The following is a 19,656-nucleotide window of genomic DNA, read 5'->3' on the forward strand; positions in this document are numbered from 1 at the left end:
TACATTTCTAATAATGCCATTAAATAAATGGTATTAATAGTCATTTATTTAATTACTTACCAGCCACGTTGCATATTCATAAACTTTTCACTCACCATTTACATGTAAACGTGACAAAAATAGCAGATTTGTAGAAACAATAACAGTGTATAGTGTCAGTGCAAGAGATGAGGTGGTAGGATTTATACTGATTAAAGTTAGTTTATCTCTTGTCTAGGAATGTTTCTTAACCTTGTTTCAAAGGAATGCAAAAGTGTGTCATTCCTTTTTCCTGATTGAAGTACTTGTCGGTATCTTTATCGCACTTGACACGAGTGTTTGCGAGCGTCCTGCATGAATTAACATGGTTAAAAAGACACCAACAGAGAAAAACTATTAACACATGTATCCACTTCAATGGATCAAATGGGGGAAAACAATGAAAAGTAACATTCACAAATCTAAGAACAAATCAAACGCTTTTGAGAAAAAACCCTTGAAAGTCATGACGAGTCTGGTAGGAGCTGCGTGTAACACGAGATACACTCTGCAAAACGTGCTGGACTAGTTTTTGCAAATGAAGGAAGTTATTTTCAAACTGATGATCAATATTTGCCCTGAAAGAAGAAACCATATTTGTTCTGTTCAGGTTAGGGGTGTATGTAGAGCCTTTGAGACTTCCCCTGTTGTACGCACTGAAAAGAGATTGATGATGATGTCATCTGGGCCTTTTGTATATTTTTCAGGTGTAGAAAGACAGAAAAAATACAATAGAGAGGGGTGGGTCTCTCAAAGGAGGGCGCGTCATTCTCTATTTAAAACCATTCATGTCAGTGCATTGTCTCAAATCCTCCCTTACACTCTTCTTACCCGCTCAAGCCTTCATACTTTTTGGGTAAGTGTACATGGGTTTTTAAATATCCTTTTTGAAATTACAACATTTACAATCCTGCATTTAATTTGTCCAGCTACATGATACCCAACATGCAACATTATCTAACTAAAATGTAGTATTGACCCCGGGAGCAGGGAAAAGAGGACAAGCTAACAAAAGAGCAAAGCAAATGTGGACGTGTTTTGGAAATGATCAAGTTACATTACATGTCATTTTCGCGTAACAATAAGTGCATTTCAACCATAAGGATACAAACTCAGAAGAACAAGAAATAAGAAAGTGCGAAGTGTTTTATCTATCAAAAAGTTGCTGATCCAACTCTTCCCAATCTTTTAATTTGAGGCTCTAAAGCCGCCCCAACTCAAGTTGGAAGGAAGCTTTTAAATATGTTGTCATGAACACTGATTAAAGTCAATACTTCAATACTTTGTCATTTCAGTCAACATGGGTGAACTTATTGCTGCAATGGGAATTATTAGGAATGTATTTGACAAGTATGCTGGAGAAGAAGGGGACAAGGAAACTTTAACCAAGAAAGAACTTTCCAAATTGCTCCGTGAGCAAATTGGGGAGGAAGTAAGTAGACGATAAAGCGGCACTTTAGCAAAAACAGCTATGAACGCCTCCTTGACGGATAGTTTATGTTTTGCATTAACAATTCTTTTTGATCTTTTCTTTTTTTTAGCTGAGCTCCAAGGAAGTGGATGAATTCTTTGATAACCTGAATGAAGATGGTGATTCCGTAATCAGTTACCAAGAGTACATCACTTTTGTTGCAATGCTCATGTCGGTTCTGGGATAATCTTACCAAGCCAAGTTGCTTCAGGACTCCTTTGGATATTTTAATTTGTTCTAAATGAAAACATAAACTGGACAATCAAATTTCACATCATCGAAGTTCAATGTAATCAGTGATGAATAAAAACAAAAAGAAATCAAATTGTGAATTGTGCTTTTCTCATTTCTACATTTTCAGCAAATCTATTGAAATTCCCTTCAGCTTTTCCCATTTCTGTATTTTCAGCAATTTTTTCAAATTAATTTCAGCTTTTAGATTTCAGCTTTAAACTTTCAGCATTCCAACACATTTTCTAGTTTATTTCATGGTCTTCTGTAGCTGGAATCAATTGTCCTAATAAAGAGGATGAAAAACAAACCATAAAGACATGTCCAAAGCCTCACAGCCGTTTGAGCTTTGTTTAGAAATTAATCTTATTATGCAAGGGTTCCCGATCCAGTTTGAGCACCACTGGCTGACCAGACTTGTTTATTACATTGCTAATTAGGTCATTGATACTTCCTACAATAACTTGAAAATGTACTCATGATACATTTATTCACCATTCTAACTGACTGCTTTTTAATATTTTAATTAAGTAAGCATTTAAACAAGTCATTAAAAATAATGGCCTCAATCACTTTAAAAAGTGATACAGTACCTTTAGTTGAGTATGACATTGTAGCACGTGTTCCATTGCTGCTCATGTGTCATAAACATTGCTTTTTTCCACAATAAGTAGTGATTGCCACATCTTTTAGCAAGTAAGTTGGATAACGCAATGGTCTCAGCCAACATGGCAGGCTTTAACTAGTACCGAACACTAAATAACATTTAAACATGGTTTTAAGGAGTTGGGCATACTCTTCATTTACCACTAGATGTCAGAGAATACAATATACTTTTGGGTATAAATTCCAGGACCAGGTCATCACAAACATTGTGAATGAATTCCTGGATGAATGAGGGATTGTGATGAAGGAAAAGAAAAAGACGTTGAATAAAGAAGAGCTGAAAAGGGTGTTGGAGCAAGAAACACAAATTCCTGTGTTATAAGTAAGACTGAACACACTTCATATGCTCTGAAAATAAACAGGACATTTATTAAATGCTTGCAAGCCTGAAGACAGAATTTACAACGTGCACAGAGTTATGCTTCAAGGCTACTCAAAGGTCTTCATCTTCAGGCCGGGATATAACGCTGGAAGATAACCATAGACAAACAGGGGCTCTGGGCAAAATCAGGCAAAAGTGACTGACTAAGGTGAAACAATATTGCAGGTTTTCCAACATATTCTGCTGGGTGGATGCAAGGTGGAGCAAGTGTGCCGAAGGAAAGCATGTAAGAGGTGCAAACCTGCCTCACCAGCAAGTCATGTTTTCTCCCAAATACTTTAAATGTAGTCATTTGACCTGAAATTGGCTCCGGTATGAATATATTTTAACACATTTTGGGTTGTGGAGGAAAATCTATTCCTTCTGTGTCGCCATAACTTAACAGATATCACTGAAAAAAATCCATTACCCCTAGAAAATGTCGTTGGACTGTTGGAGGAAGCCGGAGTACCCGGGAGGAACATGTAGACTCCACACAGAACGGCCACTCGGTGGAGTCAAACCCCGCACCTTCTTGCTGTGAGGAAACATGCTAACCACCACAATTTCATGCTGCATTTAGACTTTTTTTTCCCCAACAGATCTTTTTTTTCAGATCATATTGATCTGATATGATATGATATAAGATATGGTGCAAAACTGCAGGCTCTTTTTGTAAAAAAGTGTGTAGAAGAGAACCGATGACGATTCCGTTGCAGCAATTACCCACCTGAGTGACCACCTGACCACACTTCAGGCAGGGAGGAGAACCCACCCTCACCAGGTGAACGTATCTCAGCCTGTGCTACACAGGTGATCCATTTCTTTGTGTCACGTGAGGTCAGTCATTCCAATAACGGATGCTCTCACTGTCGCACCTGTAAAATAAGTAGAGTGAAACAAACAACAAACGGTATTACAGTAAATATCGATGATTTATTACTGGAGGGGACAAACTATTGTGTCCGTGGGTCTCACGTCTCCTGCAATCCAATGATAACGTTCATTTTAACCCAATTTGTGTGGCAGGAGCAGCGTTATTCTGGTTCAAACAACTCATCTGTGGAGAGAACCAAGATCCAGATATGATCAAAAAGTTCCTTCCTTAAAATTTGCAACCACTCACACTCTTGCGTGCAGAGGGAGTAAAATTGTCGGAACACACACACAAACCACCGTGTGGTAGTGGAAAGATTTTTTTTTGAAGAGACTACTGAGAGAGAAAACAGGTTTTGCCTAAATGTTAACAATAGTGTATCACACTCCAGGCTTCTACTTTTAGAAGCAGAGTAGATAAAAATGATCAAATACATGCAGTTGACTAGAAAATTGGATGAAACGCAAACTACAGCTCAGCATTATTTTATTTATTATATTATTTTGACCAAGCAATTTATTGCCGATCAGTCTGATTGTTGTTGAGACGTTTCTCTCAAAACTGCAACGTTTTTATTGCAGCGTAGGCATTAGTAGGCATGCAAATATTTCACGCCAGAAGTGAAAACTTTGGACATCTGAACCAACATCCAATCCACCCAACAGTTGCTTTTGTTCGACTGTCTATCAGACACCTTTATCATGGAGGAAAAAAAACTATACCTTCTTTTAAAAAGAAGGTTTAATAAGCCTCAGTTCATGTTCCTGCAACGAACGACTCCATTACGCTGTTTTTTAGGGTTGATACTACAGAGATGTTTCTGTAGATGTTGCTGTGCTTGTGAGGGAGGGAGGACAGACGTTCTGCAGAAGGATTCATCTGGTGTCAGCAAATATGTGTCTTGGCACACGCATATACACTTGTTTGTACTGGTGTCTCTGTCTCCCATGAAATTCATAACAACGCCTCATTAGTTTAACCACAGCGGTTTGTGATATTTGCAACAACCAACACTTTGTGCGTGCAGACAAGAGCTGACTTGTTTATTGATGAAGTCGTCACTCATCCTTTTTGTACTTTAGTTGATTTGTTCATACGTTATACGCCGATGATGGCTGCCACGGGGCTTCGGTGCGCTTTGTTTTTTGTTGTTTTCTGTCACGCACCAACCGCCAAGACAAATTCCTTGTATGTTTGACATATTTTGGCAATAAATGTTTCCTGATTCCTGACAACTGCCTATTATTATAAAAAAAAAAGAGGCTTATTTAAAGCCATTTATTTATTCATTTAACAGGCATATGCATAATCATTTCACTTCCCCACTAAATGTAAACATAACAAAAGTAGCAGATTTTTAAAAAACATAACAGTATAAGGTGGAGTGCCACAAATGAGGTGGTGGGATTTATACTGTGGCTTTAAGCCATAGGTTTAGTTTTTTTTAAACGACGCAAATGTAATAAGAGAGATTAATGATGATCTCATCTGGGCAATATGTATATTTTTCATCAGTGGGAAAAAAAAGAGGGGCGGGGCTTTTGAAAGAGGGCGCGTCATTCTCTATAAAAACGTTAATTTTAGTGCGTAGTCTCAAAATCCTCCCTTCTACTCTTCCTACCTGCTCAAGTAATCATACTATCTGGTAAGTGTATTTAAATATCCTTTTCAAAATACAATATTTTCATTTTTGCATTTAACTACTTGTTACCTAATGTGTAACATTCTGTGTGGTTTGTAAATTGTGCGTTAAATGCTACTTCAGAATAGAATGTCAGTCAATAGTAAGAGGAAAGCAATTCTAATTTGAATATTGTGATTGTGAAATTGGTTGGAATTTTATAGAATTAAAGCTACAGAGCATTCTGGGGGGAAAAAACATGAAAATGCAGTAAAGTGGTAAAACTAAATATCAAGAAGGAAGGAAAGTTTATGACAGTTCTGATCCAAAACAAGGATCATCCTCTAGATGGAGTGTGCAAAGAGACAGACACCCCTGATTAAAGTCAATGCTTTGTAATTTCAGTCACCATGAGTGCACTCATTGACGCACTCGCAATTGTCAAGGCTGTCTTTGTCAAGTATGCTGCAGTGCAAGGGGACAAAGACTCCTTGACCAAGACTGAAGTCTCAAAATTGCTCCGTGAGCAAATTGGGGTGAAAGTAAGGAGACGAAAAAGCAGCACTTTGGCAAAATAGCTGTGAATGCCTCTATGACAAATGTTTTCTTTTCTTTAGGGAAGCAACAAGCAATCGGTCGACTTCTTCAAAGCCCTGGAAGCAGATGGTGGTGCCATCATCGGTCTCAAAGACTACGTCGCTTTGGCTGTAACTCTCAATACAATGCTGGGATGATCTTACTCAGCCGAGTTGCTTCAGAACTTCTTATTTGGGTCTTAATTTGTTCTAAATGAAAGCATAAACTTTTGCATCATTGAAGTTCAATGTGATCAGTGATGAATAAAAACTAAAAAATAATCATATTGTGAATTGTTTTTTGTGTGTTCTGAAACAAAATACAGGTATAATTTAAAGGGAAGCAGCTGCAAGACAGAATGCCTTTAAAATAATCTTTAAAAACATAATCCGCCTTTTTATTTAACGTAGAAAATGTTCACTGTATGGATGCATCACACGTAGGACAGACAATAACACAGCTTTAAATCTGCATGAGGTCCTTAAAACACTGAAGATGAGTTAAAAACTAGAGTGGCCCACATAAAGTGTGAATAAAACAAATCTTTAAAACCTCAGAAGCAGAAATCTTCATGCACATGTTGGTAGATTTCAGTAATTGGGCTGCGTTCTGTGTTCTCGTGTTCAACACTTGCTTTTCAAACACAGTGATTTTTGCTGCGACGCCCCCTTGTGTTTAAAGCGTTCACTCTCAGGTGTCCATGATATTTATTCATTTTATGGTCTTCTGTGGCTGGAATCAATTTGTCTAACAGAGAGGATGAAGAGTATCACCCAAAGGTTTACCAATTTAAACATTAGTTAAGAAACATGAACAGAGCGCTACTCTGAGGATAAAACAAACTATAAAGACAAAGAGCCTCACAGCCGTACGTGTGGCTTTTGGAAACGCGGGACGTCTGTGTAGCAAGTTGTCCACTCGGGTTTTATGATTCAGTTAGACAACAGTCTCACTTGGACAGCAGGAGAAACGGACGTGATCTCTCTCCTCGCCCAGGAAACGTGAACTGGAAGGTGAGTCCTGATGAGAAGCAAGATGTCGGGAACACGGGAAGAGAAAAGAAAAGAAACAGCATTCAATCCAGATGTTGAGAATGAAAGATGCAATAGGAATGTTTGAGAGTTGTGTCATGATGTTTACTTAAGCTTTATCCAGTGCTCTGAGCATTATTCAAGTACCATATTGTACACAGTGTTATGCTTCAATGTATTTCAAAGGTATTCATCTTCGGGGGGGGATAAATGGCTGGAAGATGACAATAGACAAACAGGGGGGGCTCTTGGCAAAATTTAACTACCGCGAGATTATGAACATGGACGCACAAAACAACTTGCCATCAGATGACCCAGAACACCACGTGCCTCCGTGTGAAAGAGCGCAGACTGTCCGTCGTCTATGTAATACTGACTAAGGTGAAGCAGGTTTTCCAACATCCACCTGCTGGGTGGATGCAAGGTGGAGCAAGTGTGCTGAAGGAAAGCATGTAAGAGGTGCAAACCTGCCGGCACACTGTTGCCCTCACCAGCAGGTCATGTTCGCTCGTACTGTAAATACTCATATGAACTGAAATTGGCTCCTATGTCAATATATTTTAACATATTTTGGGCTATGGAGGCAATCCATTTATTTTGTGTCGCCATTAACTACACATATCACTCAAATAATTCCATGTCCCTTAATTCTCTATGGTATTTTCAAACAAATTGATGCCAATGATAACAAATAGGAAGTTTCTACCAAACATAGTGAGGAGATATTTAAAGGAAATACTGCGTATGCGTTAATTGCCATGAAGAAGCCCATTTTAGATTAGACTGTTTTAATCAGATAAAGCCTCAGTGGATGAAGCAGCTGATATGTGAGATCAATGTTTTGCTACTATTAGTTTAAAAGCAGAGTGAACAGTATGGACCTGGTTTGATGTCTGTGTAAATTAGTAAAACGTTTTTGCAACAGACGGGAAGGAGATGGTTAAAGGAAATAATTCTGCAGATGCATTTATTGACAAGAATAAGATTCAGCCACTTATCCTTCCTTAATCCCAGCGAACATCGTGCCAGTAATGGGCACACCCCGAACTGGTCATCAGTTAAACGCAGGAATGGCAAAGAGACAAACAAACATTCACACACAAAAAAAAAGTATGTCACGTGAGGTCAGTCATTCCAATAACGGATGCTCTCACTGTCGCACCTGTAACAGAAGTAAAGTGAAACAAACAACAAACGGTATTACAGTAAATATTGATGATTTATTACTGGAGGGGACAAACTATTGTGTCCGTGGGTCTCACGTCTCCTGCAATCCAATGATAATGTTCATTTTAACCCAATTTGTGTGGCAGGAGCAGCGTTATTCTGGTTCAAACAACTCATCTGTGGAGAGAACAAAGCTCCAGATATGATCAAAAAGTTCCTTCCTTAACATTTGTAATGGAACTACACTCTGTGCGTGCAGACGGGAGAAAAATCGTCTGCTTGAGCTAACCACACATTCCTGCCCACACTCACATGAACACACAACATACAAACCATTGTGTCATAGTGGAAAGTTTCTGGTGTTTTTACCATGGGAGAGGCAGCGACTACACAACAAAGAACAGGTTATTAAGTAAGCAAGCGCTTTCCCCCGAAAGTTAACACTAGTGTATCACACTGCAGGCTTCTGCTTTTATAGGCAAAAAAGTTTTAAATGATCCTTGACCAAACAATTTATTGCCGATGTGTCTGATAGTTGTTGAGAAGTTTCACTCTAAACTGCAAATATCAAGATTCAGGAAACATTTATTACCATAATATTTGGTGCATGACAGCAGACAGTACAACAATGACAACAAAACAACATAGTGCAAGAGGAATCAAATTAAATATAATGCTATGGGTTAGTAATACAATGCTATGGGTTACTTTAAAAATAAAGGAATACAAGTAAAAAAAAATGTAAAAAGTTAAAGTTGAAAATAAAGTGCACCAGTTAAAAATAAAGTGCAAATATAAACTTCATGGCGGCGTTGGAGGAAACATTTTGATCAGAAGTCTTGAGGATTCCTTTTTGTTGCAATCTAATAAGTAGGAATGCAAATATTTGACTGCAGAAGTCAAAACTTTGGACATCTGTGCGAACATCCATTACAATCCACCCAACAGTTGCTTTTGTTCGACTGTCCATCAGACAACAATATCTTCCTTTAAAAAGAAGGTTTAATACGCCTCAGTTCATGTTCCTGCAACAATTTTCCTCCTTCAAAACTATTTCACAGCAACACATTCCATCACACAGACCAACAACACGGCCCTTTTTGTTGAACAATCTTTGGGAGGACAGACGTTCTGTCCTCATGTGTCTTGGCACACGCATGCACACTTGTTTCTACTGGTGTCTCTGTCTCCCATTAAAATTAATACCAACGTCTCATTAGTTTAACCACAGCGGGTTGTGATATTTGCAACAACCAACACTGTGCGTACAGACAAGAGCTGACTTGTTTATTGACAAAGTCGTCACTCATCCTGTTTTATTAAAAGCCATTTATCTATTTATTTACAAGGCACATTCATAATCATTTCACTTCCCAACTAAATGTAAACGTGCCAAAAGTAGCAGAGTTGTAAAAAACATTGCAGTAAATGATGGAGTGCTAGAGATGAGGTGGTGAGATTTATACCCATTAAGGTTAGTTTAGCTTTAAGCCATCGGTTTATCTCTTGACTAGAAATGTTTCTTAAGCTTATCTCAAAAGATAACATTGTAAAAATGTGTTATTACTTTTTCCTGATTGGTATCATTTAAAGTGACGCAACTGCAAAGCAGAATGCCTTTTTAAAATGATTTTTAAAAATAATATCTGCCTTTTCATTTAACATACTAATAAAAAGGTCTCAATGTATTTTATATTTATATTTATTCATTTTATGGTCTTCTGTGACTGGAATCAATTCGCTTAATGAAGAAGAGAAAAAGTATCTCCCAAAGGTTTACCAATTTAAGCATTAGTTAGGAAACCTGAACAGAGCGCTAATCTGAAAGATAAAACCAACTATAAAGACATGTCCAAAGCCTCACAGCTCAGCTTGTTTGTATGGAGATTAATGTGATTATGTAAAGGAAATTGAAAATGATGCTGCTTTAAAGTTAAGATCAATCATGTCATCAAACGCAGCACATTGAGATAATGAAAATAACGTTAAAGGTTTGTTAAATTTGGAGCAGCAACAAACGATTATACTTATAATCGGGTAATTCTTTTTCAGGTTGAGTTGGTAATTGTTTGGTCTATCAAATGTCATAAAACAGATACGTACAACAGAACGTGACAACATCAAATTACTTTCACCCTAAATACTTACACATTGTCTTTAAGATAAATAACTCATTTTTCACTACGAGGATGAATATAAGATGACCAATATTCTCAAGTCAACATGAGCATCAACTGTCCAGACAAAGATTCTACATTTCACATTGATGTTTCAAAACATTATTGTACAAAAGGACAATAATGTCAGCCAGACTTGTTTATTTCATTACTAATTTAGTCAGAACAAAAGACCCACTGACTCCAATACAAGTATGTGCCCTGCCTAGGAAACTAGCCGATACACTCGTGACCCAAATGGAACGCATCCTCGAGCGGTCTCGTAAATCCTCGGACCTTCTCGGCTTTCCCCGTTAATCTCGGTCGGTTAGCTAGCCAAGCTGATTAGCCTGTTACTACATGCTAATGTTTTTGGGACATATGATGTCAGCAGAATCCGGGTGGATGATACGAAGAGTGTAGAAAAATGGCGGACGTCGAGGGACAAGGAATTTGTTCAACGGTCCCCGAGTTGCCTCACCCTTCTTCTCGCAACGGCTCCGGCAGCGGTAACGTTACACCGGGCGGCACCGGCGGCAGCTGCCAGACGGCAACGACCGTTACTTCGGGCCCACGGCTAGTTCGAGTCGTGAAGTCCGACTCCGGCTACGGTTTCAACGTCAGGGGGCAAGTTAGCGAGGGCGGACAGCTACGGAGCATCAACGGGGAACTGTACCCTCCGCTGCAGCACGTCAGCGCTGTCCTACCGGGAGGTGCCGCCGACAGAGCCGGTATTTCGAAGGGAGACCGGATTCTCGAGGTGTAAGTTAACGTTAATTTAGTAACATAAAGCGGTGACGTCAACAACGTTCATTTGACACGCGAGTAGCCCCGCGAGCCATCGCGACAAGGAGCCGTTCATCCCAATGAAAGGGCTGTCTGTGTGTGTGTGTGTGTGTGTGTGTGTGTGTGTGTGTGTGTGTGTGTGTGTGTGTGTGTGTGTGTGTGTGTGTGTGTGTGTTTCTCGTCGCAGCCGTGCCCCGCTGCACCGACCTGCACGCATCACTACGGTTTAAACGGTGGCGATTCGGTCTCGTCGGCATCGTCGGCGTTTTGTCAGTTTAACCACACGTTGCTTTTGACGTTGTGCGTGCTGCATTTACCATAGAGGCGACAGCCCCTCGCTGCACGGAGGTCGCTCGCTGGTGTTTAGGCTCTGTTGCTATGGAGAGGGACACGCAGCGCAGCATCAGTTCTGACGCTTCTGCGCGTCTGCCTGTGTGGAATGAAGGTCTGATGGCAGGAAGGGAGGGGATGTTCTTCAGCTCCGCTCCGATAGGCTTCGCTCTCCAAAAATCAGTCTCTGATTGGCTGGCTTTTTGCACAGTGCTCTGTTAATGGGTGGCCTGCAGTAACCTGGCAGTTTGTTGACCCCGTTATTGCTGCGTGCTTGTGTGCAAGCACATGGCTATACGTGCAGTTGTGTGCACTGTATACACAGGACATCCTGTCAGTCACTTTTGCATTTTGTAGTTTCATCCTGTGTCTCTCATATACTGTAGATAAGCACAAATACATACTTGATATATTGACTCAGGCCTCCCACTTGATGGTAAAGACTGTGTAATGTTAAACGGCACGGCATCTATCATGAAGTGTAAATTATTTTGGCGGATTTAGTTTTGAGTTTTAGCGTTTGTATTCGTTTTATCGTGCATTGGTGCAAATAGCATGAGTCAACATAAATGTGCACCGTGAGAGCAACATAGAAAGCAGAAGGGATATAAACAAGAAAGTAACTGCTTCCTTGAATAATTGAAACAGAAGAAGTGAGAAAATGACACACAGAAAAAATGTCTCTTGAAAATCTTTCTAATGCTCGTAAGTGCAAAGCGCACTACATTAGGTGCTTATTTTATAGTCACCAAGCTGCTAAAATGAAGCAGCTGCCAAGATGCTTAGTCTCTATTTTGTGTTGTTGGAGACATTTGTCCTTTCTCCCAACTGCATGGTGGATTTATTTGTGTCTCTCCTATCGGTCCCTGCTTAATTCCACAGGAATAATCATCTTCAGCTTGTATATGCACCTTGGCTCAAAATCCTCTATTTACTCCCTTCGGCATTCATGTGAATTATCCACGTTATCCTTACCAAATATCCTTAACCTGTACAGAATAATATGATTTTATGTGGTTTACAGCAAAGTGCTGCCCCATTTAGACCATTTACACCATTTAAAGCACTTACCAGGGGACGTCAGTTAAGTCCCCGAGGGTTGAGGGTGGGGTGGAGAGTTGAGGGTTGAGATTGGGATCGGCACTCACTCATGCTCAGCTTCCCTGATGACATAAACACAATGTCCTTAATGCTGAGGACACTGTCCCTGTGCACGCATCAACAGAAGCGGTTTCACTTGATTCACTTTGTCACTTTCACTTTCTGCTGTTTCATTCAGAACTTGTGTTCTATTTGAAGCTCTCACAACTCAATGCCTTTTGCTTGAGATGAGCCAACAATGCAAAATGGTGATGAATTTGGAGTGTATGAACTGCATCTGACATGGGTTGACTCAAGATCATTTCATTTGTGAGGTCGTGGTTTTAACTATTAATATCGGGTCGTCGTGGCGCAGGGGTTAGAGGGGTTAGAGAAGGTGTGCTGGGAAGCACAAGGTTGTTGGTTCGATTCCAGGCTGCCCCATGTTCCATGTCGAAGTGTCCATGAGCAAGACACCTAACCCCTAATTGCTCCCCGGGCAAAAATGTGAAAAAGCCATGGGTTTAAAGTGTAATGTAAGTCGCTTTGGATAAAAGCGTCTGCTAAATGACCTGTAATGTAATGTAATATGTTACTGATTTACGTGGAGATGCATTTTTTTTTATCTGTTGACTCTTTCACAATCCAGTCGTCTTCAAACAATGTAAGAATATTTTATTATTTATATTTTATAGCCAAGACATTGACAAGACATTGTTTCTTTCAGATGATAAAAGGCAATATATAAAAGTAAAAAATCACAGCAACTGTCCCATCTCTCCCTTCACGTGTTCAATAGTAATGGTGTGAATGTAGAGGGGGCGACCCACAAGCAGGTGGTGGACCTGATCCGGGCTGGGGAGAGGGAGCTGGCGCTGGCCGTGCTGTCCGTCCCTCCCCAGGAGACCGACTGCTTGGATCCGGGAGACGACATTTCAACCCAGTCCTGCTACGACTACTCCGACAAGCAGGCCGTCCCCATCTCAGTGCCGAGCTACAAACACACCGAACTCAACCAGGAAAAGTTTGTGGTGGGTGCAACTACGGATGGATTGATAAATGACTAAGTGAGAGCAGGTTGTTGACCTTTTTGAAGGGGTGAATACAAAAAAGGGCCGGTGTTTGACTCTCATTCATTTCGTTGCGGCGTTCATTTTCAATTAGCCTCTTTCTCTGTGCTCACTTGCAGGTATATAATGTGTACATGGCAGGCAGGCAGCTGTGCTCCAAGCGTTACCGCGAGTTTGTGATCCTACACCAGAACCTGAAGAGGGAGTTTGCCATCTTCACGTTCCCCAAGCTGCCCGGGAAATGGCCTTTTTCCTTGTCGGAGCAGCAGCTCGACGCGCGACGCAGAGGCCTTGAAGAATACCTGGAGAAAGGTGGGGCAGAGGGAAGGAGTAATGTGGCATTGGTCCAGTCATTGTAATTACAATCATGCTTTTCTGGGGTTTGTAGAGTTATGTAATGGGGCGGAAAAGTGTGACTTCAGACTCTACCTCGACTAAAGACTAACAAATTGTAGCACTTAAATTGTACTTGTAACGTCACTCATCTATAGCAAATTGTAAATTGGCTTATTTGAGGAAATTGCACTTTCTTGTTTCTTGTTCTCCTGAGTTTGCACCCTATGGTTGAAAGCACTTATTGTACGTCGCTTTGGATAAAAGCGTCAGCTAAATGACATGTAATGTAATGTAATGTAATGTAATGAATTGTCCGGTAAACAATACAGTCCTCTCCAGCGTTGTATAATCGCGGATAAATCACATTAAATAATCTCTACCTTACTTACCGTGTCTGTTTTCTGCAGTGTGCTCTGTACGGATAATTGGAGAAAGTGACATCATGCAGGAGTTCCTGTCTGAATCGGATGAGGTAAAAAAGCGAAACATATTTGTATCGTTCTGCAGTTGTCCACATGGGACTCACGGTGCAGTTTGTGTTCCCATGAAACCTAGAACTATAACGGCGTGTCTGATGTGGAGCTGAGGATAGCCATGCCCGACAAAAGCCCGCTCACCGTTAGAGTTTGCAAAAATTCTACCACTGACCAGGTGTACCAGGTAAACAGGCCCGACTAACTGTAACAATTATAAAACAACTAACAGTTTACACTCATCTCCTAATGTTTTCATCCTTCTGTTTCAGGCCGTAGTGATGAAGCTGGGGATGGACAGTGTAACAGCCAGCTATTTTGCTCTGTTTGAGGTCATCAACCACACTTTTGGTCAGTAAGAACACTATTGTCGTTTATTTATAGCCAGTAGCCCCTGATGACAGATACATCATGCTTTTTAACCATCCTGCTCGAGAAACCTTGAATTGAATCTTGCTTTCACTATAAACGGCTGCCCATTGTTTTGTAATCAGCATTAAACATTAACCACAGCTGAGGCTGACGGGAAAGTCAATAGTTTCACTGGTATATGGACATAAACAAAGTACTGCACGGACACGAGATTAATTGGACCTGACGATGGTGCTGAAAGACGAGTCCAGGGATCCCGCAGGCTTTCTAATTTCTTTTATTCAGTTGATGACGTTTGCAGTGTGTCTGTCCGTTGATTTCCTTTTCTTTTTTTCTACTGCAGACTGCCTAGATGAAAATATCAACTACCCAGGATCCAACATATTTGACACTTAAACGTTGGAACATCCTGCTCTCATTCCCTGCCTCCTTTTTGTTCCTCTGTCTTTCTTCCTCAGTGCGTAAGCTCGCCCCCAACGAGTTCCCCCACAAACTGTACGTACAGAACTACACGTCGGCCATCGCAGGAACCTGCCTCACCCTGCGCAAGTGGCTCTTCACCACAGAGGAGGAGATTCTACTCAATGACAACCAGCTTGCTGTCAACTACTTCTTTCACCAGGTGTCTCTCTTCGTTGTGTGTGTGTGTGTGTGTGTGTGTGTTCAATTCAGTTTTCAATTAATTTATAGCCCAAAATGACAAATTTGACTCAAAAGGACTTTAAAGTCTGTACACATGCGACATCTTCCGTCCCCAAACCCCCCAAAACTCCCCCCAAAATGAAAACAATCCCTTCAACAGGGAGAAAAAAAAGGAAGAAACCTTCGAGAGAACGTCAGATGAAAGATTAGACAGAATGCGTAAAAGATGTACAATATGTTCAATGCATCTGACAGAAATGGTTACAATACTGCGAGTAGTACGGCAGCTGTAAGGCAGGGCCCTTGCTTTTCGTGGGTTTGCTCTAACGGTATGCCCTGTCTTTTCAGGCCGTGGATGACGTGAAGAAAGGCTTCATCAAAGCAGAGCAGAAGTCCTACCAGCTGCAGAAGCTGGCTGAGCAGAAGAAGCTGTCCATGGTCAGTGCCTCACGCGCACACAGACACCACACGGCACTGCTGCCCCCGATGAACATACAGAGGCAGATACAGATACGAGTTACAGTTCTCAGTGGGAAATGTCATCCCTTCTCTCCCACCCGTTAAGTCTCCCTTCACACCAGGTGTGAAAAAGAACGTAGAAGGTAGAAAGCAAGTGAGTTCGCCTCTGTGTGAAAACAAAGAATAGACGATTCAGCGTCAGAAGTTCATGCTGCGTGTAAACTTCATTCAACTACACGTTTTCATCAAAAGCAGTAAATCGACCAGCACCTTGTTCCCTCTGACTCTTTCTTTCTTAGTACATGAGCTTGTTGAGGGACTGCGAGGGCTACAATGAGATCATATTCCCACACTGTTCCTGCGACTCCCGGCGCAAAGGCCACGTCATCACAGCCATCAGCATTCGCCACTTCAAGCTCCACGCTTGCACCGAGGAAGGGACACTCGAGGCAAGCGGCGACTGCTTGTCCGTGTGCGTGTGCATGCGTGTGTGTGTGTGTGTAGCACCTTTTTTCAGGAATAACCGAGTGAGTGTCTTAAAGCCTCAATGTTGTCCCAGAACCAGGTGATTGCGTTTGATTGGGGGGAGATGCAGAGGTGGGACACCGATGAAGAGGGCATGGCCTTCTGCTTTGAATATGCTCGAGGGGAGAAGAAACCACGCTGGGTCAAGATATTTACCCCCTATGTGAGTACCACGCACAGATTATCGCATGGAATTTTGCGAATGAGTGAGCTTGCTGTTACACGTCAGCTTCTGTGAGGATCGAATATACTCATAACATGCTGAGCTTCACTGGTGATAGTCGATATACTTCCTTACTCAATAACAAAGCCAGGCCAGCTGTTTCCCTCTGTTCCCAGTCTTCGCGCTAAGCTAACCAGCTGTGGTGTCAGTGTCATTACGTAACTTTTCCAATAATATCTTCCAAAAATTCAAACCATTCCCTGAAAAGAAAATATGTGAACCGTCATCAACATCAGTCTTATGTGTCGTTTAAATCCACATTTCTGTTTCTGTTGCATGGCTGATGTTCAGTTCAACTACATGCATGAGTGCTTCGAGAGAGTCTTCTGTGAGCTGAAGTGGAGGAAGGAGGTAAGGATCTATCAACAGACCAACCTGAACCATTACGAGCCTCGCTTGTGCGCTTCGCCCATACCCGCCACGTGTGTGTGTTTCTACAGGTGGAAGAGGAAGCTACAGACAAGGACAATAAGAACTGCAGTAAAGATGGTATGTGTGGCAAGGTAAGGCTTTGCCTGCCTCTGTCTGGTACTTGATTGGTCAGGAGCCTGGATGAATCGTCCCGTTGTCTGTCCCCGTGTCTTTCTCCTGATTCTCCTTTTCTGTTTCAGAATATTTTCCAGCTGCTGAGGCACAGAAGGGATGGAGGCACCTAGGAAGGGAGATTGTTACCTCCTAACTAGACGCCGTCGTCACCGACCCAGCTCAGTTCAGCCCTCATCAGGCCGCAGACCCAGCAACACTCTGCTGTTATCCACATGTTCATCATTTATACTCCATCAGCTTCAACCTCAGAAGCTACCCTCGACACATGCAAATGAACAAATCCAATTATCTGAACCATAAACTCTTGAATCCAGCGCACCATAATCCTGCATTGAATAGAGCTCTGAAAGAGAAATGAGTTCTGTCTAGACTTAAAGCCATGGATTCATCCAATCCTTCTTTTTATTGGCAAGGACTTGAAATGCAACGTGACTCGGGGGGGTTATGAGGCTCTGCAGGAGTCCTGCTGGGTAGAGAAAGCTGAAGTAAATATGGAAATATTGTTGGATTTATAAGGGAAAGTGAGGCTGCGGGTTGACTTCAGGAAGACACCTGATCTTCTCCATTGACAGATGGGAGCAGCAGTTCTTTGTCCTCTTGGCCAGTTGTTAGCGTGTGAGTTACCGTGCTTATTAACTATGCGTACAAGGGACTCCGAAAGCCAAGAAGCTGCTCAGAGTGTGGCCCTCAGAATGTAAGTCACAGCTGAATAACACACATTTCTACCTGTTTGGCTATCAATTTTCATTTACGAAAGACAACTGCTAACATTGTATTGTGGCAAAAGAGAGAAAGGAGGGAGAGAAAGTGTACGTTTATTTTTTTCATTCAGAGACACAGCATTGCTTATTTGACACACGAGCTGGAACAACGTTTAACTTCACTCTAATGTTGCACTTTATTGAACCGTACTAAATCACGTCCAAATGTGGGACATGTAACGTAAGCGACAGATATTGAGCATATTACTGGAACTAGCCCGCGCTTCTTTTACCTTTGACTGACAACACAACAGTATGATTATGTACTGCATCATCAAATGGCACGTGCAGTGTTCTGTGAGTCATGCATTCAACTTTTGTCTATTTATAATGTGAACACTCCGTGCAAACGTGTTGAGGCCATTGCAGAGCGGCCTTGATGGAGTGCGTCATGTTTACAATGTATTACCAATAAGAGACAACAGGGGTCCTCAGCCTCCTTCCTGCAGGCCCTGATTACTTGGGCAGGGTTATTATACGCCTGTAATTCAGAAGACCTTTACAATGGCAGCACTATTTATCTCTGTAGTTCGCAGTAACGGCGAACCTCTTATGCATTCGCGGTTCCGCGTTCAATGGAAAGAGGAGTTCTTTGCAGATAAGAACACTTTATCAACCAGATAGATACAAAGATAACGGAGTATGTTCACTAAAGGCTTTTGTAGCAACTGATCACAAAGCTGTAATTCAAGGTCTCTCTAAACGAGTCCACTTAATGTTGTCGTTCCTAGAATAATATAACAGACCTAACGTCATTTGGCGTAAATTGATATTCTGATGATGCAACAATGATTTAAGGCTGACAGAAAATGTATTACACGACATAATATGATCACATGATGCCATTAAAGAGTCCTTGCTCAGTGCAATGTTATTATGGTACTACCATATTCTGTATGTGAAAATGTGACTAATTTATGCAAGAACGCTTGTAAGATAATCAAACGGATGCTCGAGGAAAAGACCTGTGTTAGATGAGATGAAACTTCATGTGTGCAAAAACAAACCCTCCCCAACTAATTTTCTTACTTCCTAATTAAGTCCTGTGAGCATTGTATGATGCCAGTGAATGTTTGTAAACGCTAATATTCCATTTTAACCCATCGCTGACTCCTGCTTGGCCTATAATGAGAATGTTGACAGTATTCTCTCCTCAGCTAAAAGCAAGTGAAGACTCAGAGGTGGAGATCAGTGGCTCTTGCTAGCAGTGCTTCTTTTAATGAAGGTGCTGCTCACTTCTGGGGTGATTAATGACCTTCAACAGACTTTGGCGGCTTTGCAAATGAGGTTTGATTGAATGTGTTGAGCCTTGAATCCTAAAGACTGAATTCATTTCCCTGGATCCTTGTCTGTTTTACTGCGCTCGTCTCCCTCTCTTTCTCTCTTTCTCATCCTGACTAAAGTTAAGTGTCACTCTTTTTATTTATTTCAATAAGAACCTTCAGCATCTTTACGTTTTTCTCCTGAAACAGTGTGACTTTTTGAAAGCCAAACTAAGAACGTAATGGAGATTGACAACCTGCAGGTTCTCGGACATGTTGACATGAGAACTTAAAGACAAAGTGTTTGGTTACGTCGTTTACTGTAAGAAATTGTAACATACAGTATTCTTTTAAATAAACCAATTTATTGATGCAAAAATGTGTTTGTTTTTTTCATTGTTGTGTATGTGGCTCTGGGAGTAAAGTCGGTTTAAATGCTCAGGGTGGCTTCATGCAAAGGTCATATTTAACTTTGTTTTGTGATTTGACTTGTTGTCCCCCCTCTTAGTGTCCACGTATGTTTCCCCCCCCCCCCCACCCTTGCTGCATTGCCGTCCATCTTTTCGCAACAACGCTGATGTATTTTAATTAGATCTGTGAGACAATTACCCAACAG

At 41.3% G+C, this 19,656-nt stretch overlaps 1 protein-coding gene and 2 long non-coding RNA genes across 4 annotated transcripts; all 3 read left to right on the forward strand.

Annotated features, from left to right (window-relative positions):
• Positions 1-617: 617 nt before the first annotated feature.
• Positions 618-1,814, forward strand: LOC120811028 (uncharacterized). Its single transcript, XR_005710295.2, has 3 exons — positions 618-874; positions 1,314-1,450; positions 1,560-1,814. It is a non-coding gene; the product is annotated as an uncharacterized LOC120811028 (long non-coding RNA).
• A 3,353-nt stretch (positions 1,815-5,167) lies between these two features.
• Positions 5,168-6,102, forward strand: LOC144389555 (uncharacterized). Its single transcript, XR_013453673.1, has 3 exons — positions 5,168-5,269; positions 5,651-5,787; positions 5,863-6,102. It is a non-coding gene; the product is annotated as an uncharacterized LOC144389555 (long non-coding RNA).
• Positions 6,103-7,810: 1,708 nt separating this feature from the next.
• On the forward strand, positions 7,811-19,419 carry snx27b (sorting nexin 27b). 2 transcript variants are annotated; one of them, XM_040165386.2, is made up of 13 exons: positions 7,811-10,937; positions 13,171-13,402; positions 13,561-13,753; positions 14,185-14,249; positions 14,333-14,437; positions 14,523-14,601; positions 15,081-15,244; positions 15,613-15,702; positions 16,023-16,172; positions 16,283-16,411; positions 16,763-16,822; positions 16,912-16,974; positions 17,083-19,419. In XM_040165386.2, exons 1-13 carry the CDS (start codon positions 10,603-10,605, stop codon positions 17,125-17,127), a joined length of 1,710 nt encoding a protein of 569 aa, XP_040021320.1. In that variant the 5' UTR covers positions 7,811-10,602; the 3' UTR covers positions 17,128-19,419. The 2 variants fall into 2 exon arrangements, with proteins under 2 accessions (XP_040021320.1, XP_040021318.1); XM_040165384.2 differs by having other exon boundaries at positions 16,912-16,960.
• The last annotated feature ends 237 nt before the right edge of the window (positions 19,420-19,656 follow it).

The sequence above is a fragment of the Gasterosteus aculeatus genome, chromosome 20 (assembly GCF_964276395.1).
Source record: "Gasterosteus aculeatus chromosome 20, fGasAcu3.hap1.1, whole genome shotgun sequence".
NCBI classification, from domain to species: Eukaryota; Metazoa; Chordata; class Actinopteri; order Perciformes; family Gasterosteidae; genus Gasterosteus; species Gasterosteus aculeatus.

Bases quoted from the DNA above. Each gene is read 5' to 3' on its own strand.
- snx27b (XM_040165384.2), top strand. From the start codon at position 10,603: ATGGCGGACGTCGAGGGACAAGGAATTTGTTCAACGGTCCCCGAGTTG. The intron at 16,412-16,762 runs GTGAGTACCACG...GCTGATGTTCAG, and splicing joins TCAAGATATTTACCCCCTAT to TTCAACTACATGCATGAGTG. The intron at 16,823-16,911 runs GTAAGGATCTAT...GTGTTTCTACAG, and splicing joins AGCTGAAGTGGAGGAAGGAG to GTGGAAGAGGAAGCTACAGA.